At 37.0% G+C, this 18,304-nt stretch overlaps 1 protein-coding gene and 1 pseudogene across 2 annotated transcripts in view; one reads left to right on the plus strand and one right to left on the minus strand.

Moving 5' to 3' along the window:
• Positions 1–18,304, plus strand: part of NCOR1 (nuclear receptor corepressor 1) — a 156,162-nt gene that overhangs the window by 43,726 nt on the left and 94,132 nt on the right. For both annotated transcript variants that reach the window (XM_044921534.1, XM_044921535.1), the window contains 2 exons: positions 4,964–5,146; positions 17,114–17,227. In XM_044921534.1, coding sequence (XP_044777469.1) covers positions 4,964–5,146; positions 17,114–17,227 — 297 coding nt within the window. The remainder of the gene's footprint in view (positions 1–4,963; positions 5,147–17,113; positions 17,228–18,304) is intronic.
• LOC110584689 lies at positions 7,854–8,728 on the minus strand (annotated as a pseudogene).

Genomic DNA, 18,304 nt, shown 5'->3' on the forward strand with positions numbered 1-18,304 from the left:
GAGCCCGATGTGGGACTCGATCCCAGGACCCTGGGATCATGAACTGAGCCGAAGGCAGTCGCTTAACCAACTGAGCCACCCAGGCGCCCTGTGCCACATCTTTTTATCCATTCATCAGTTGATGCACATTCGGTTTCTCTCCATAGTTTGACCTGTAATTCTATTATGTTAGAGAAAACTACTTTTATTATGTAACTGTATTTTGTAACATTTCAAACAGTGTATATTGTGAATTTATGAGAAGGTTCTACTAAAATCAAACCTCTTGTGTTTGTTACTTGCCTTTTGTGAGATGCATGTTTGTGCATTATGCCCTTATTTTGTTACTGAGTTTATCTTTTTTTTAAACTGTGTATTTTGCTTATCATTAAATCTTCAGATTCGGAAGTTCCTGGCACTTAGTAGGTACTAAATAAATATTTGTTTTAGAAATAATAAACTAATTCTCTGATGCTCTTTTAACAGTATAGTGCTAACCCTTTTGCTATCCCTGCCCCCCTCCCTTTTTGTTAGCAAATCTTTCTCCCATAATGTTTATTTACCTTCACAGCTAATGGCCCTTTTCAACCTGAGATCAGATAAACAAGTACCTACACATTTTCTTTGAGTTTTTAGGCAGTGATTTACAAGATAATTTAAAAAGTGATTTAAAAGATAATGAATATGGGGACACCTGAGTGGCTCAGTTGGTTGAGCATCCAACTCTTGATTTTGGCTCAGATCATGATCTCAGCGTTGTGAGATCAAGCCCCAAGTTGGGCTCCACACTGACTGTGGAGCCTGCTGAAGATTCTCTCTCTCCCTCTCCTTCTGCCCCCCTCCCTCTCTCTAAAAATAAACAAAGATAGTGAATATGGGGGTGCTTGGATGGCTCAGTCGGTTAAGTGTCAGACTCTTGATCTTAGCTCAGGTCTTGATCTCAGGGTTGGGAGTTCATGCTTCACATTGGGCTCTACACTGGATGTGGAGCCTACCTAAAAAAAAAGATAGTGAATATGTCTTCAGTTTATTTCCAAATAGTTCTGCCAAAAAAAAAAGCTGGTGTGTGCATATGGAGAGAATGCAAAAATAGCAAAATGTTAACCAGTGAAGGATAAAGGGTAAATGATTTTCCATTATACTCTTCTTTCAACTTTTACATAAATTTGAAAATTTGCAAAATAATAGGTTAGGTGGAGAAAAGCTCTTTTGTGATCAGCTAGAAATGAGCTCAACTTCTGGGATTTTTGAGGCCTGCCTTACTGTGTGAAATGTATGTATTATAGTCTGTGGGTTTATAAGAAATATTTTGCAGCATTAAAAAAAAAAGAAAAAAGATACAGTGAATAAAAGTCTTCTTCCATGGCTGAATGAATTACTACAGATGTTATTTATAGCTGTAGGATTTTTTTTTAGCAGAAAGGGATCTTAAAGTCTCATTCATTAAAATGTGACATGTTGGATCATAGTACATCCTATTTCCATTTGATAGTAGACAAAACAGATGTGAAGAAAAATTAAGTGCTATAGGTGATGCCTGCTGAGTTGGAATGAAAACCCACGATTCCTGCCTCCTGGTCCTACTTTTCTCCCCCACTAAGTTGTAAATCATGACTTTTTTTTTTTTTTTAAAGAGGGATTTTGAAATAGGGATTTAGCATTTGTTGGTTTTTTATTTTTTTAAATGTTGTTAAGCCCAGGTGTATCTTTTATAGAAGTAGATAAGCCTGAAGGAGAAAGTAATTTACAGCCTCACCAGTTAGAGGTAGTTGTTAACTTTCTGATACTTTGTTCTATCTTCCAGTGGGTATCTTAATGTGCCCACTTTGTACATTGTATGTAACTTTATTTTTGCTAAAGTATGTCATGAGCTTCTTTTTGTGTCAGTTAAGTTTGCAACTGTATTTTTGGGGGTTACTTAGTATTCCATATATGGATATAAAGTAATTTGTCATACATGTGGGTTAACTATTTGTTCATTAGAGCATGTTCTTCAGGCTGATTTTTTTGGTGTTCATTCTTATTTTTTTCCTTAAGAATTCTTATTAGTAGAATCAATTTCAGATCAGAGTCGACATATTTTGCAGGCTTTCATGGTTGTTTCCAGATTGCCCTGCCAGAGAGTAGGACCAATTTGTATTCCTGACAGCAGAGCATAGGGAGCCCAATTCTTGTGGAGCCTTGCTAATGCGACATAGTTGTTGCTTAAAAAAATAATTGTTAACTTGATAAATTTTTAACTGCATTTATTTGCTTTACAGTAAAATTTACATTTTTCATTTGTTTATTGGTTATTCATTTTTCCTGTTTTGTGAATTGTTTTTTCATATCTCTTCATTTTTCTGGCGATATGCTTTTGATTTTATATTGAGTTGTAGAGTTCACATTTTGGAAATGATTTTTCTCATTTGCCTTTTAAACTTCTTCTTCTTTTTTTTTTTAAAGATTTTATTTATTTATCTGACAGAGAGAGAGTTAGCGAGAGCAGGAACAGAAGCAGGGGGAGTGGGGGCGCCTGGGTGGCTCAGTTGGTTAAGCGACTGCCTTCGGCTCAGGTCATGATCCTGGAGCCCCGGGATCGAGTCCCGCTCCCTGCTCAGCAGGGGGTCTGCTTCTCCCTCTGCCCTCTTCCCTCTCGTGCTCTCTGTCTCTCATTCTCTCTCTCTCAAATAAATAAATAAAATCTTAAAAAAAAAAAAAAGAAGAAGAAGCAGGGGGAGTGGGAGAGGGAGAAGCAGGCTCCCCGCCGAGCAGGGAGCCCGATGTGGGGCTCCATCCCAGGACCCTGGGGTCATGACCTGAGCTGAAGGCAGACGCTTAACGGCTGAGCCACCCAGGTGCCCCTGCCTTTTAAACTTCTTATTACTATCTTGGTAAATAGAAGATTGTGTTTATTTTATTTTATTTTGAAGATTGTGTTTATTTTAATCCATTAGTCTCTCTCTCTTTTTTTATATATCTTTTGCTGTTGGCTTTTCTGAGCCCAAGATAACATGAATACCCTTTTTTGTTTGAGGCTCCCTGAGATTTGCTAATAATTCTCATGTAAATGTTTGCTATAATTTGGCTTTTATTGTGATAATAAGATATGAGGTAGGAATCTAACCCTTTTCCCAAAATAGCTATCAGTATGTTCCAACACAAGAGTATTAACTCTGTGAGGGTGAGCATCATGTCTATTTTGTTCAACCTTCTACTAGGTGCCTGTCACATAGTAGGCACTCAAGGAATTGTTTTTTTGTTAAATATTTAACTAGAACAGAAGTCAGTGGAAAATACTGCTTTGTAATAGTAGTTCTTAGGGCATGCATCAGATCACCTGAGGAGCATTTCCAAAATCTGCAGAATCAAAATATAATCTGTTTTGCTATTATACGTGTTCTATAATACAAATGAACTCATATGCATATGGTAGGAGAATGTTTTAATATAACATGGAAGTCTTGGTGGTTCATAAATGATTTTTTTTCTGCACGTTAATGTTTCAAAGCTCTCAGGATCAAGCAGTCTCATAATTAAAAGAAGTAGCCTTCATGATGTCTGAAGACCTTAAGAAGATTTGAAAATTAGTACATTCAAGAACTGCTCTGCTTTTCACTGTTAAGCTAACTAGTGGAGATTCAAGTGTCAAAAAGAAACCGTAAAGATATTAATCTCCTGTGTTTTTTGTTTTTAAAGTTGATAAAGATGGTTATACCCTGAATTGGATTTTTTATTTTGATGAAACATACTGTTTTCTATTGGAAGCAAATGACCTCAAGGATTTACACCTTAACAACAGAAGCACGGACCACTCAGTGTAAAGCCAGCAAAGGTTGACTGTAGGCTGATTGCAAATGATACTGGAGCTTCAAGTACATTATTACCTCCATTAGAATAGTTACTGTTTTTGTTAGTGCTCTGCTGACAAAGTTGTACAGGTTTTAAGTAATAGCCATAATCCCATTTTCCCCAGAAGTCTTATATTTAGCGTATACTATGTATTACAGAGTATGAGATTTTTCAGGAATACACATATTTTAGCTGAAATCTCTGTTCCAGGGTGTTTTGGAGCAACTATCCAGGTATAGTTATGTGCATTCTTGGTTAGAACTACTGATTTCTCAGTTACTTAATCATTATTTAATACATTTAGAGCTCGATAGTCCTATGAACTGTGCTCATCCTAGGCTTCTTATAGCCTGAAGAAAATTAGTACCTTAATCTAAAATTCATGTGCTTTACAGTATTGGTTATAGCTTCACCTTAGACTGGAAATTAATAGACTGTGCGTGTGTGTGTGTGGACAGGGTGGTAGATTTTGGGTGGAGGGGTTTTCCTTCTGCTGTAGTTCTCTGCTGATTTGGAGGTGGAATGGATGACATATTTGGCTTAAGAGATCTTACATGCACTGTAGTGTGGGCAGGCTTAGTTGCCCTTTATAAGGGTAGGCCTAGGTGTTAGTAGCAACAAAATTCCTCGGTCATTTCTGTATCTGATTATTGGCCCTTGGAAAGTCTGAAAACTTTTTGTTAGAACTCTTGGCCATATCATAGCTGCTAAGTTAGGTGGGCACGCAGATTTTACATGGAGTTTGTAGTTTTCCCAGCCTACAAGTTCAGACCTTTTGAAGAACCATTGTAAGGAAATGGTTAAGAAATTGGTATCTTCCTTTGTCATGATTGCATTATTATTTCCCCAGATACTCTCTACAGTCTCACTGTTGTTACACTAAAGGCTGTTTGGCCTCTTAGCCACCTCCTTCTACATAGGTTTTAGGATATTCAAAATAGTGAATGATACGTCTACATTATGAAAGTGTTATAGACATCAATAGGGTGTGTTGTGTGTGTGCGTGTATGAAAATTGCTACTTTCGGACACCGGATAGAGAAATAGCACACATGGCTCTGCTGTGTTTTAAAATGGACTTTTTCAGTTAAGAGCATCTTCACACTAATATTGGCTATTAGTGAGGAATAAATTATTGATTTTCTCCTCTAAAGGATCCAGCATTTGGAGGCAAACATGAAGCTCCATCCTCTCCAATCTCTGGGCAACCATGTGGAGATGATCAAAATGCTTCACCTTCAAAACTTTCAAAGGAAGAGTTAATACAGAGTATGGATCGTGTAGATCGAGAAATTGCAAAAGTAGAACAGCAGATCCTTAAACTGAAAAAGAAACAAGTAAGTGTTTGATTTTACTGGTCTTTTATTGATATTCTAAGAATATATGTTTGTCTTTCTAAAGAAGATAATGTTGAGTTTTCCATATTTTTCAACTTTAGGTACAAGGAATCATGTCTTGTATATTCTTTGACTTACTTTTTTTTTTTTTTTTTTTAAAGATTTTATTCATTTATTTGAGAGACAATGAGATAGAGCATGAGAGGGGGGAGGGTCAGCAGGAGAAGCAGACTCCCTGTTGAGCAGGGAGCCCCACGCGGGACTCGATCCCGGGACTCCAGGATCATGACCTGAGCCGAAGGCAGTCGCTTAACCAACTGAGCCACCCAGGCGCCCGTCTTACTTTTGTTTTTTGCTATTAGTTTCCTTAGTTGCATCTACTCATTTCCCCTGCTACGTTGTCTGATTATAAATAGCAAATCTTGTTTGTCCATTCTGTTTTTGATCTTACTGGATGGGTTGTTCCTGGTTTGTTGCTATTTCATACAGTGGTGCTGTGTTTTTGGTTCATGTGTAAACCGGTTTTCTAGGGCACATGCACAGGAATGGCATTGCTTGGCTTGAGAGTATGCACATCTTCGAGTATATTAAATGATACCAGACTTGCTAAAATGGCAGTTCAGTTCCACATTCCCACTGCGGCCTTACAAGTTCGTTTGTGCATGTGCTTGTCTTCACCTGATCATTTGTTTCAACCGGATGTGAAATAGCTGTCACTGAAGTTTTACGTGGCGTTTCCTTTTTTAGGAGTGAGAGCTTATTTTCGTTTGTTTATGGGTTATTGGTGTTCCTTACGTGGATTGTTACTTTGTCATGTTCTTATTTTTTTTTTCCTAGAGTCTCTTGTCAGTTACGTGTATGGCAGCTATCTCCTCATTTGTGGCTTGTCATTTTGCTTTCTGGGGATGGGAGGAGGGGGGATTTTTTTTTTTTTTTTTTTTGATGTTGAAATAAATTCACATACATAATGTTCATCCTTTTAAAGTATACAATTTTAGTGGCTTTTTTTTTAAAAGATTTTATTTATTTGTGAGAGAGAGAACGAGAGACAGCATGAGAGGGAGGAGGGTCAGAGGGAGAAGCAGACTCCCCGCCGAGCAGGGAGCCCAATGCGGGACTCGATCCCGGGACTCCGGGATCATGACCTGAGCCGAAGGCAGACGCTTAACCGACTGAGCCACCCAGGCGCCCCGATTTTAGTGGCTTTTAACATAATATTCATAAAGTTGTGCCACTCTCACCACTATATAATTCCAGAACATTTTAATCACTTCAAAAAGAAACAAAAAATAAAAAAGAGAAACCACCTACCTGTTAGCAGCTACTCTCTAGTCCCACTCTCCCTGGCCACTGCCAACCACTAATCTATTCTGTGTCTATATAGATTTTTATCTGGATATTTCAGGTAAATAGAATAATATGTGACCTTTTGTGTCTTCGTTCATTTAGCATGTTTTCAGGATTCACCCATGTTATATTTTGTATCAGTATTTCATTCCTTTTTATGGAATAAAGTTATGAATAAAATTTCGCTTCATGGATATACTGTGTATTGTTCATTCATTCATCAGGTGATAGACATTTGGGTTGTGTTCACTTTTTGGCTGTTTTTGGCTGTTATGAATCATGCTGCTATGACATTCAAGTACTAGTTTTTGTGTGACCATATTTTTTTCAGTTCTCTTGGATATATACCCAGGAGTGAAATTGCTGGGTCGTATGGTAAATCTGTGTTTAAATTTTTTTTTTTTTTAAAGATTTTTATTTATTTATTTGAGACAGAATGAGAGAGACAGAGAGCACATGAGAGGGGGGAGGGTCAGAGGGAGAAGCAGGCTCCCCGCCGAGCAGGGAGCCCGATGCGGGACTCGATCCCGGGACTCCAGGATCACGACCTGAGCCGAAGGCAGTTGCTTAACCAACTGAGCCACCCAGGCGCCCTGTGTTTAAATTTTTGAGGAACCATGAGAATGTTTACGACAGCGACTGCACCATTTTATACTCCCACCAGCAGTGTATGAGGGGGGTTCCATTTTCTCTACTTCTTTGTCAACATGTTTGTTTGTTTGTTTTTTGATAGCCATCCTAGTAAATATGAAGTGGAATCTCATTGTGGTTTTGATTTTAATTTCCTTAATGATTAAGGTGAATGGCTTTTCATGTGCTTGTTGGCCTTTTGTATATTTTCTTTAGTGAAATATCCAGATTCTGGCCCCATTTTTTAGTTGGGTTATTTGTCTTTTAATGGTTGTGTTGTAAGAGTTCTTTATATATTCTGGACACTCAGACATGTGATTTGCAGATATTTTCGCTTATTCTGTGAGTTGTCTTTTCACTTTCCTGATAGTATCCATTGGTGTACAAAAGGGTTTTCCCCCTCCTCTTACTTGATTCATGTAAGTATTTATTGAGCAGCTAGGGAGATACAAAGGTGAATAAAACATTGGTCCAAGAGGTGAGTCAAATGCAAAGTAACAGAGAGCAAAGTATAAGGTTCCCTGGATCACAGCAGTCAGATGAAAGTGCTTTGGGAAGTCAGGATGGAGATTGCTTCCAGCCTGGAAGGGGGTGTGGGTGGGTGGCAAACCAGGAACGGGGATTGAAATTAAAATAGAAGACTTTCGTCTAGATTGTTGATTTTCAGTATGGACTATATTTGTCTCTCTTTTTCCTCTCCCCATCTTTGGGCTTAATTTACCAGGATCGTTCAGCGTGCTTTTTCTAGACTTGCTTGCATTTTTGCTTTAATGTCTTCTACAGAAATAGATCCTTTTGCTGTTTTAGGACGTTTTTCTTCTTCTTTTTTTTAAAGGATTCGTGACCTTTTGATCTTAGAGTTAATGGTTTTGAGTCTTTTCCATTCTGGTTTGATTTTTTTTTTTAATGCCTCTTTGACTGGAATATTGAGTATAGATTTCTTCACTGGAGCTTTTTCCTCTGCTTCCTCATCCTCATCGTCATCAGCCAGTTTCACTTTTTTTTTTTTCCTGTGGAACCTTGCTGTCTCTTACAGGGGCAGATCATTTTCCAGATATGCTGTGGGGTTTCACACCTTCATCTTCTGACTCTTCATCTTCCTCCACAGCTGCTAGGTGCTGTCCACACGTACAGGGCCTGAAGCATATTTAGATCACAGGTGGTGTTATTTCAAAGCCCCCTAGGGAAACCATTGGCTGTACAGATGTTGTCAGAGTTGCCAATGTTAGTTTAATTGGACTGCCTTTATAATTTATTGCCTCTGCTTTAACAGTGTGCAACATCTTTTGCATCAGCCCCAAAACTGACCATTCTTAAAGGTAACTGGTGCTCATTTTCATCATTATCCACTTTAAAGTGAGATCTTTGGCCCTTGTTGGCCTCATAACTGAAAAGATATTTCTGGGGCCACACGGGGCTCATGTCATTGTCCACTGAATCTTCTGTGGGGTGGGAATCTTGTGTGGGAGAGAGGGCAGCCGGAGATAAAAGACTCCCGTTATAGAGAACAGCCGTGTAGGACTGAATCACACCAGGGCCAAAAGTTTTTACTTGTGATGAAGCCTGGTTTATTTTTTCTTTCGTTACTTGAGATTTTGGTGTCATTTACAAGAAACCGTTGTATAATCTAAGGCCACAGGATTTATTCCTGTGTTTTCTTCTGTAAATTTTATTGTTTCAACTCGTAGATTTAGGTCTTTGAGCCTAATTGTGTTTTTTTGGTGAACAGAATTTGTTTAGATCTTACATGAGACTACCCTGGAATCATTAAAAGTTGACTATATTGTCCTTTTAAAAGCTTCATAGTGGGATGCCTGGGTGGCTCAGTCGGTTAACCATCTGCCTTCAGCTCAGGTCATGATCTCAGGGTCCTGGGATTGAGTCCTGCATCAGGCTCTCTGCTCAGCAGGGAGTGAGCCTGCTTCTCCCTCTGCCTGCCGCTCCCCCTGCTTGTGTGTGCGTGTGCTCTCTCTCTCTCTCTGACAAATATATAAATAACATCTTATACAAAAAAATAAATAAAAGCTTCATAATTTTGGGGTGCCTGGGTGGCTCAGTCGGCTGGGCATCCGACTCTTGATTTTGGCTCAGGTCATGATCTCAGGGTCATGGGCTTGAGCCCCTCATCAGGCTCCGTGCTAAGCCTGGAGTCGGCTTGAGATTTTCCCTCTCCCTGCTTGTGCACATTCTGTCTAAATAAATAAATAAATAAAATCTTAAAAAAAAGCCTCATAGTTTTGTTTCTTACATTATTCTTAATCCGCCAGAAATTGGCTTTTTTGTGTGTCTGCCTCAAGGTAGGGGTCACATTCATTTATTTTATCTATGGATAATTAATTGCAAAGTTCATCCTTTTCCAACTGTTCTACAATTTTAGCTCTAATATAATTAAAGTTTGCGTCTATATATCTGTTGATTTCTGGGCTTTGTGTTCTTATTTATTGCCCTCTTTGTGATGTTCATGCAGAAATACAATAATACTCTCCTAATTACTAGAGCTTTATAATACTTTTTTTCCAGTAAGGTAAGCCCCACTTCTGCAGGCATGTTTTAGCTATTTAAAACTTTTTACCATCTCATGTAACTTTTAGAATCACATTTTTTGTTTCTCTAAAACATCTTTCTGGAATTTTCATTGGAATCATACAGAATATAGATATCAATTTGGAAAGGATGAAATCCTTACGACATTGAGTCTTCTAATCTATGACTATGGTATATCTGTCCATTTATTTATGAGGTCTTTCATGTTTTTTTCTTTCTGTTCATAAATAATCTATATCCCTTGCATTTAATTAAACTGTAGCCACTTTATATTTTTGATGCTCTTGTTAATATCTTTTTAAAAATTACATTTTTCTGTTGCATTTGACTTTTTTATAGACCAGCAGTCTCCCTGAATTATCCTTTTAATGCTAATTTCTTATTTGTAGGTTGTTTTGGGCTTTTTGTGTAGGTAATGGTCCTATCAGTAGTCTAAGAAAAAAGACAGTTTTGTTTCTTTCTTTACAGTCCTTAAACCTTTTCCTTATTTTTCTGTTGCTTTATTGCTCTTGTTAGGACTGCAATAAAATGTTGAAAGTGGTTATTCTTGTTCTTTTTTGCTTTTAAAGGAATACCTTTATTTTTTACCACTAATTATGATGTCTGTTTTTGTAGACGTCCTTTATCAGGTTGGGAAATAACTCTTCCGAATGTGTGCTAAGAGGTTTTGGTTTTTTTTTTTTTTAAGATTTTTATTTATTTATTTGACAGAGAGCGACACAGCGAGAGAGGGAACACAAGCAGGGGGAGTGGGAGAGGGAGAAGCAGGCTTCCCGCAGAGCAGGGAGCCCAATGTGGGGCTCGATCCCAGGACCCTGGGACCATGCATGACCTGAGCCAAAGGCAGACGCTTAACGACTGAGCCACCCAGGCGCCCCTGTGTGCCAAGAGTTTTAATCATGAATTTTATCAGTTTTTCTGCCTAAGTTTGCTGATCATATAATTTTTGTCCTTTAATATGTTAATATAATAAATGACATTAATTATTTTTCTAGTGTTAAATCACCTGTGGATTTCCAGATTTAACCTTAGGGATGATGTATTACCTATTTTTTTTTTTTTAAATAAATTGCTAGATTTGCTTTGTCAATATTTACTTTGGGATTTTTGTATCTTTTTATTTGTGAGAGAGATCAACCTGTAATTTTCTTTTCTTGTGCTGTTTTTGTCTGGTTTGGTAATACATCATGCTAATGTCATAACATTTCTAAACTCTGTAATAGTTTGAGGAAGACTGTAATTATTTGTTCTCTGAGTATTTGTAGAACTTGGTAAAACCAGCTAGGTCTGGTGGGTAATTTGTGTTTGTGAAGATTTTTAAAATTCAACTTAAAAAAAATTAAGTTCTATTTCTTCTGGATATAATTTTTTCCTTCATTTTTGGAATGTGTTGTATGTTCCGTATCACAAGTTCTTCTCATTTCCTTTCTTTGGTTTTATTCTGCTCTTTTATAACTTTTTAACATTAATTTATTTAGCCTTTTTCCCTTTTTTCCCTCTCTCCATGTACTAGTTTTAATAAGTTTTAATTTGTAATACTTTTTATTATCCGTTATGGTTTCTTTTGTGACCCCTGTATTAATTAAAAGTATTTTCAAATTTTTAGGTATATAATTTTTTCTTGATTACTTTTGGTTTTTGATTTCTTACTTTATTGTAGCCAGAGAGTGTGGTCTTTAGTACCTAGTCTTTTGAACTTTTTGGTAACTTGAATTTTGGCCCGGTATCATGATCAGTTTTTCTTTTTTTTTTTTTTTTTTAAAGATTTTATTTATTTATTTGGCAGAGAGAGACACAGTGAGAGAGGGAACACAAGCAGGAGGAGTGGGAGAGGGAGAAGCAGGCTTCCCACAGAGCAGGGAGCCTGATGCCGGGCTCGATCCCAAGATCCTGGGATCATGACCTGAGCCGAAGGCAGACGCTTAACGACTGAGCCACCCAGGTGCCCCATGATCAGTTTTTATAAAAATACTTTGGTCATACTTGAGAAGAATGTAAATTCTGTACTTTAAAAAAATTATCTATGTTTTACCTCATTTTTGTCTGTAACTTCTCAAATTACCACGATGATTTTGGATTTGTTCCTAGTAGTTCCGAGTTTTTAAAACATTGAGGTAAAATTGACATACAGTATTATATTTTTTCAGGTATACAACATAATGATTTGATATTGGTATGTTTTGCAAAATGATCACCACACTAGTGTGTAGTTAACATCTGTCACGGTACATAATTAACAGAATTTTGTTTCCTTGTGCAAGATGAGAACTTTTAAGATCTACTCTGTTAGCAACACTCAAATATGCAGTACAGTATTATTTATAGTCTCCATGCTGTACATTATATCCCCGTGACTTTTTAATTTTGTAATTGGAAGTTTGTATCTTATGACTCTCTTTACCCATTCCCCCCCGCCCCCCCACTTCTAGTCTGTGGCAACCACCAATCTGTTCTATCTGTGAGCTTGGTTTTCTTTTAGATTATACATATAAATGAGACCATACAGTATTTGCCTTTCTCTGTCTGACTTATTTCACCTAGTGTAAGTGAAATACCTTAGGATTTATCCATGTTGTTACAAATGATAAGATTTCATTTTTTTTTTTTTTTATGGCTGAATAAGATTGTGTGTGTGTGTGTCTGTGTACATGCATGGTATGTCTGTGTACACACATTTTCTTCATCTCTTGATAGACACTTAGGTTGTTTCCATATCTTGGCTATTGTAAATAATGCTGCAGTGAACATGGGGGTGGGGGTTAGTATATCTTTTTGAGTTAGTATTTTTGTTTCTTCAGATAAATATCCAGAAGTGCAATTGCTGCATCATGGGCTGGTTCTGTTTTTAAGTTTTTTGAGGAACCACCATACTGTTTTCCGTATTAGCTGTATCAACTTGCATTCCTATCAACAGTGCACAAGGGTTTCCTTTTTCCCACATTCTCACCAGCACTTGTTAACTCTTGTCTTTTTGATACTAGCCATATTGACAGGTATGAGGCGATACCTCATTGCTATTTTGATTTGCATTTCCCTGATGATTGGTGATGTTGAGCGTCTTTTCATGTGTCTGTTGGCCATCTGGTTGTCTTCTTTGGAAAAATGTCTCTGCAGCTTCTCTTCCCATTTTTTAAATCAGAGTGTTTTTTGCTGTTGGGTTGTGTGAGTTCTTTGTATATTTTGGGTATTCATACCTTATCAGATATATGATTTGCAAATATTTTCTTCCAGTTCTCAATTTTTTTTTTTAAGATTTTATTTATTTATTTGACAGAGAGAGACAGAGCAAGAGCAGAAACACAAGCAGGGGGAATGGGAGAGGGAGAAGCAGGCTTCCCACTGAGCGGGGAGCCCGATGCGGGGCTCGATCCCAGGACCCCAGGATCATGACCTGAGCTGAAGGCAGATGCTTAACAACTGAGCCACCCAGGCACCCCAGTTCTCAGTTTTTATCCTGGGTATTTTTAGGCTCTTATTTTAGGTGTTTACAAGTTTATAGTTGTCATTTTCCTGGTTAGTGAAACCTTCTATTATAAGGTAATGACATTCTATCTCTTGTAATGCTTTTTACCATAAAATTTGTTCTGCACGATATTGATGTAATTACATCATCATTCTTTTGGTTGCTATTGGTTAGTATATCTTTTTTCTTCCTCTTTCTCTCTCTCTCTTTCTTCTCCCTTTCTCTCTCCTTCCTTCCTTTCTCCCTCCCTTCCCCTTCCTTCTTTCCTTCCTTCCTTCCTTCTTTTTTTGAGAGGGATGCAGGGCAGAGGGAGAAAGAGAATCTCCCAAGCAGGCTCCACATGCAGCATGGATTCCAACGCGGGGCTTGATATCATGACCCTGAGATCGTGACCTGAGGTGAAATCAAGAGTTGGATGGTTAACTGACTGAACCACCCAGGCACCCCAAAATGTTCGGATTTTTTTTTTTTTTTTTAAAGTAGCCTCCATGCCCAGCTTGGAGCCCAGTGAAGGGCTTGAACTCAACCCTGAGATCAAGAGTCAGATGCTTAACTAACTGAGCCACCAGGGCCCCCCCTTTCCCTTTACTTTTTGTGCTTTTATATTTAAGGTATATCTCTTATATAGGTATGTAGCTGGATTTTGTTTTTTATCCAATCTGACAGTCTGTCTTTCCACAGGATAATTCAGTTCTTTTAACCTGATTATGATGATTGGTGATATCTCAATTATTTTTAACTGTTTTATACTATTTGTCCTATCTTTTTTATGCTGAACTTGGTATTCTTGTTTGTTTTTTATAGTCCTTATCTTGGATTGATTATTTGTTTTACTACATTTTCTTCTACCCCACTACTTTGGATTTTATCCCCAGTTTTTTTTGTTTATTGTGACCCCCCCCCCCGCCAATTTATCAGCCTATTTAACTTGAAGCCGAAAACTAATTAATATCTTAACCATCTTCTTGAGAAGTATGAGGACATGGAACTTCTTGATTTCTTTCTCTTTTCTCCCAGCTTTTATGCTACTTTTGTCATACATTTTAGTTCTTCCTTGTTTTATTTCAACCACCAAAGACATTATTTTATACAGTCAGTGTTCATTTAGGTGTATGCACATATTTGTCATTCGCATTTGCTCATCATTCCTTCTTGCAACACAGATCTTCCATTTGGGGGTACATGCTTCTGCTTGAAGAACATCGTTCAGAATTTCCTTTAGTGAGGATCTGTTCATGGGCAGATTAAATATTTGTTTAGTTGTTGTGACTTAAATGTCTTTTATTTATGCCTGTTTATTGAGAGATACTTCTGTTATGTGCTTCTTTTTGTCCTAGCACACTGTCTTCTGGCTTCCACTGTTAAGACATCAGCCCTTAGTCTAGTTTGTATTGTTCTATGGATGGTCTGAATTTTCTCTCTGGCTGACTTCAGTATCTTTGTGTGCTGTTGTTTTTAGTATGAGTTATTAGGGATGTGTTTTTGTTTTTAAATATGTCCAGCTTAAGACTCATTGGGCTTTTTTTTTTTAATTTAAATTCAGTTAATTAACATATAATGTATTATTTGTTTCAGGGGTACAGGTCTGTGATTCATCAGTCTTATATAATACCCAGTGCTCATTACAACACATTGGGCTTCTTGAATGTGTTAGAGTTTTTAATCAGTTCTGGAAAATTCTAAGCCGTTATCTTTTTTTTTTTCCCCCACAACATCTTTTTCTATAGTTTCTTTTTATCTCCTGGAATTCTTATAAGATGTAGCATCTTACACTTGTCTTCCTGTCTCTTCATTGTTTTTTCTTTCCCAGTTGTTGCTTCTTGGGGCTTCATTTGGTCAGTTTCTTCATTTCTGTTTTTCAGTTTGCATTTCTCTTTTCAGTTATATCTAATCTGTCAAATATATCTTCAATTTCGGGGCGCCTGGGTGGCTCAATCATTAAGCGTCTGCCTTCGGCTCAGGTCATGATCCCAGGGTCCTGGGATGAGCCCCGCATCGGGCTCCCTGCTCCCCGGGAAGCCTGCTTCTCTCTCTCCCACTCCCCCTGCTTGTGTTCCCTTTCTCGCTGTCTCTCTCTCTGTCAAATAAATAAATAAAAATCTTAAAAAAAAAATATATATATATATATCTCTTCAATTTCAGTTGTTTTTATTGCTTTAATTTCTGTTAGGCTAATTTTTAAATCTCATCATGTAAAAAATATTACCTTGCTTTAAAAAAATGTTCAGCCATCTTTTATTTATTGAGTCATATTAAATTTATAATAATATGCCTGACAATTCTTTTAAGTATCAGTGGGTCTGATTCTGCTGAGTTGGTCAGGTCTGGTCTGTCTTCTTTAGATTCTTCACTTGTGAAATAGCAGTACTACTGCTAATAATACCCGCTAAATTATATGGTGGTTGTATGATATGTGGCACATAGTAAATGCTCAGTAATGTGTAATCCATTATAATAATTAAAAATAATGAAATATGTTGTATGACCATTATGAGGTTTATAGGAGCTACAAATTTTATTGAGGAATATAAAGGGCAACTTGAGGAAATAAAGAACTATACCACAGATGCATAGAAACACAGTATTAATAATTTTAATAATGTGAACATCATTAATATATATATAATTGTATATGTTTTATACAGTTTCAATAAAAATTCTAAATCTTTTTAAATTTGCAAAATTATTGTAAAGTTCATGTAAAAGAACAAATAAGTGAGGAAAGTTTGTATCTTTTGTTTTTTTTTTTGATTTTAGTCTTTCTGTTACAATGGTTTTGTCTGGTACTAAGAACAAAACGTGATTTCTGGAAGCTTGTTTATTCCTTTCTCCATACCTACTTAACAGGGATCCTAAAAGAAGGCCCTCTGAGCAAAGGAAAGAAAGGGAATGGTTGAAGAACTCAGTTCCATAAAAATGACTTCACAACTCCAAATATCTGTCTTTTGCTTATACAGATAGCAGCCTGCAAAAGTACTTTGAATTCCAAGGTGGACGTGGTCCTTGAAGCTTGTCTCTTGGAGGAATTTTATCCTTAGGTTGGCTGTGATCTGACTTGCTTGACTAGGAGTCTTGACCAGCAGTCTTAGAAGTGCAGATTATTTTTTTCCTAGAGGCTTTAGTAGATATAACATCTTTACCCCGTGTCTCTGCTGTTACCTTAGGCAGTAAAATTCACAAGGCTGTGTGTTGAGCATTTACTAGGTATCAAGCCCTGGCTTAAGTGCTGAAAAATAAAAAGCTGTGAACCAAGCAAGGTCCCTTCTTGGTTCAGTAATAATTATAGGTAATATTTACTGAACTTTTATAGTTGTAATGTGCTTGATACATATTGAGTTATTTAATCTTCTCAGAAATCTATGTGGTAGATAGAATTGATATTCCTACCTTATATTATGAGTGGTTTATATACTTGTTCAGGATCTTAGGATCATACCACTTGTAAAGGGTGACCCTAAGGCTCAAACCCAAGCAGAAGAATGCAGATTGCTCTTTGTTTTGTAATTGTACACAAAGTTGTAGTTTTGCTAGTGCCTCTTGACTGTAAAATATAAAGGTTGGCTGGGGGGCTGAACATGGTGCTGTTCTGAGTTAAGGATTAGTCTGCAAGTGCCCTACAGATCTCTTCCTACCAAACATTAGCGCATACTGAATCTGTAACATACGAAGTGTTTTTCCTGTGCCACAAAAGGTCATTGTGATGGAGGTCTATGGGGTAGCTTCCTATGTTTAGCTTCTCTTATGATTTTGTTTTTAAATTGATCAGAATTAAAATATAAAAGGATTCTCTAATGATTATGTTATTTAGTTCTTAGTCAAAATAAGTCTGATTGGATTTGTTAGAACCCTTGGGTCCATTAGGCCCTAGTAGATTAGAAGATTACCCCATAGAATTGCTCAGTAGCATGTGTTATCTCTGGCGATTAATTACTGGGAGGGGTGACTGCATCAGATGCCTGAATCTTTCTTTCTGGGTCTCTTAGCAACAGCTTGAAGAAGAAGCAGCTAAACCTCCTGAGCCTGAGAAGCCTGTGTCCCCTCCTCCCGTGGAGCAGAAACACCGCAGTATTGTCCAAATTATTTATGATGAGAATCGGGTAAGCTCATGCCATTTCTTACAGCACAGGCCTTTAAAAGCACTTGGCTATGCCTTTTTTAATTATCAGTATGTTAAGTGGTAATGTTAATTGTGTTGAGACCTGAGTTCTGTCATAATTTTTAATGTTCTTAAACTTTGACTAAAGCTTGATTTTTTTTTTTCCCCTTGGAGATTGAAGAAAAGTTGATAGATGTATCTTAAATTAATATTTTATATATTATATTACATAATATTATTTAAAGAGAATATAATTTTATCAACTGACTCTCCTATCATACAAAGTTGGCAAGCAGATTTGTAGCACATAATACAAAACAAGCCATTCTGTAGTTTTTCACTTTATAAAGGACATTTGATGCCAAATACTGATACTATCCTATGAGAGATGGGTCATCGGATGTGGAAATGACTTGCATTGTTAGCTTTAGATAGCTGGGCTGTAGTTTGAATCTTAGTTAATAAAGTGTGAGGCCATTGACCTTTAGGTAGACTTTGCCTTTTTGCTTTATTAAAACAATTTCTTCTTTCATACTAGTAATTAAAAGTACTCATTGGTTTAGGAAAGCCGGGCCTCAATTCTGTGAATAATTTTGTGATGTCAAAGGTTTTTGGTTTTTGGCTGGAATCTAGCCCAGGAACTAGCAGTTAAAGGGAAATGGATTTCACCTTAATATAAAGAAACTTTCCAACAGAGCTGCTTAACATTGGGCTTCTAGAAGTTCCTAGTCTAAAAAAGAATATGCTTTAAGTATTGTGGGAGAGAATAGGCCTGTTAGCTAAAGATGATCATAAGGTAGAGGTTGAGATTGTTGTTTTAACTGGTTTTCTTTGTGGTGAGTGGAGTCATCAGAATCAGTACATCATACCCAGGCAACCTATAACTTTATAATAGCCCAGTTCCTAAAGGAGATTGGCCTTAAGAAAGGCAACTATGAATTAATTATTATATACACATTTATAGGAATGATCTTATACCAGATACACATGTATGTGTATATATATATAGGTAGGTAACTGAAAGTCATCAGATACATAATAGGATAATGATAAGTGTCAGAGGCAGGTAAAAATATGG

The sequence above is a fragment of the Neomonachus schauinslandi genome, chromosome 15 (genome assembly GCF_002201575.2).
Source record: "Neomonachus schauinslandi chromosome 15, ASM220157v2, whole genome shotgun sequence".
NCBI classification, from domain to species: domain Eukaryota; kingdom Metazoa; phylum Chordata; class Mammalia; order Carnivora; family Phocidae; genus Neomonachus; species Neomonachus schauinslandi.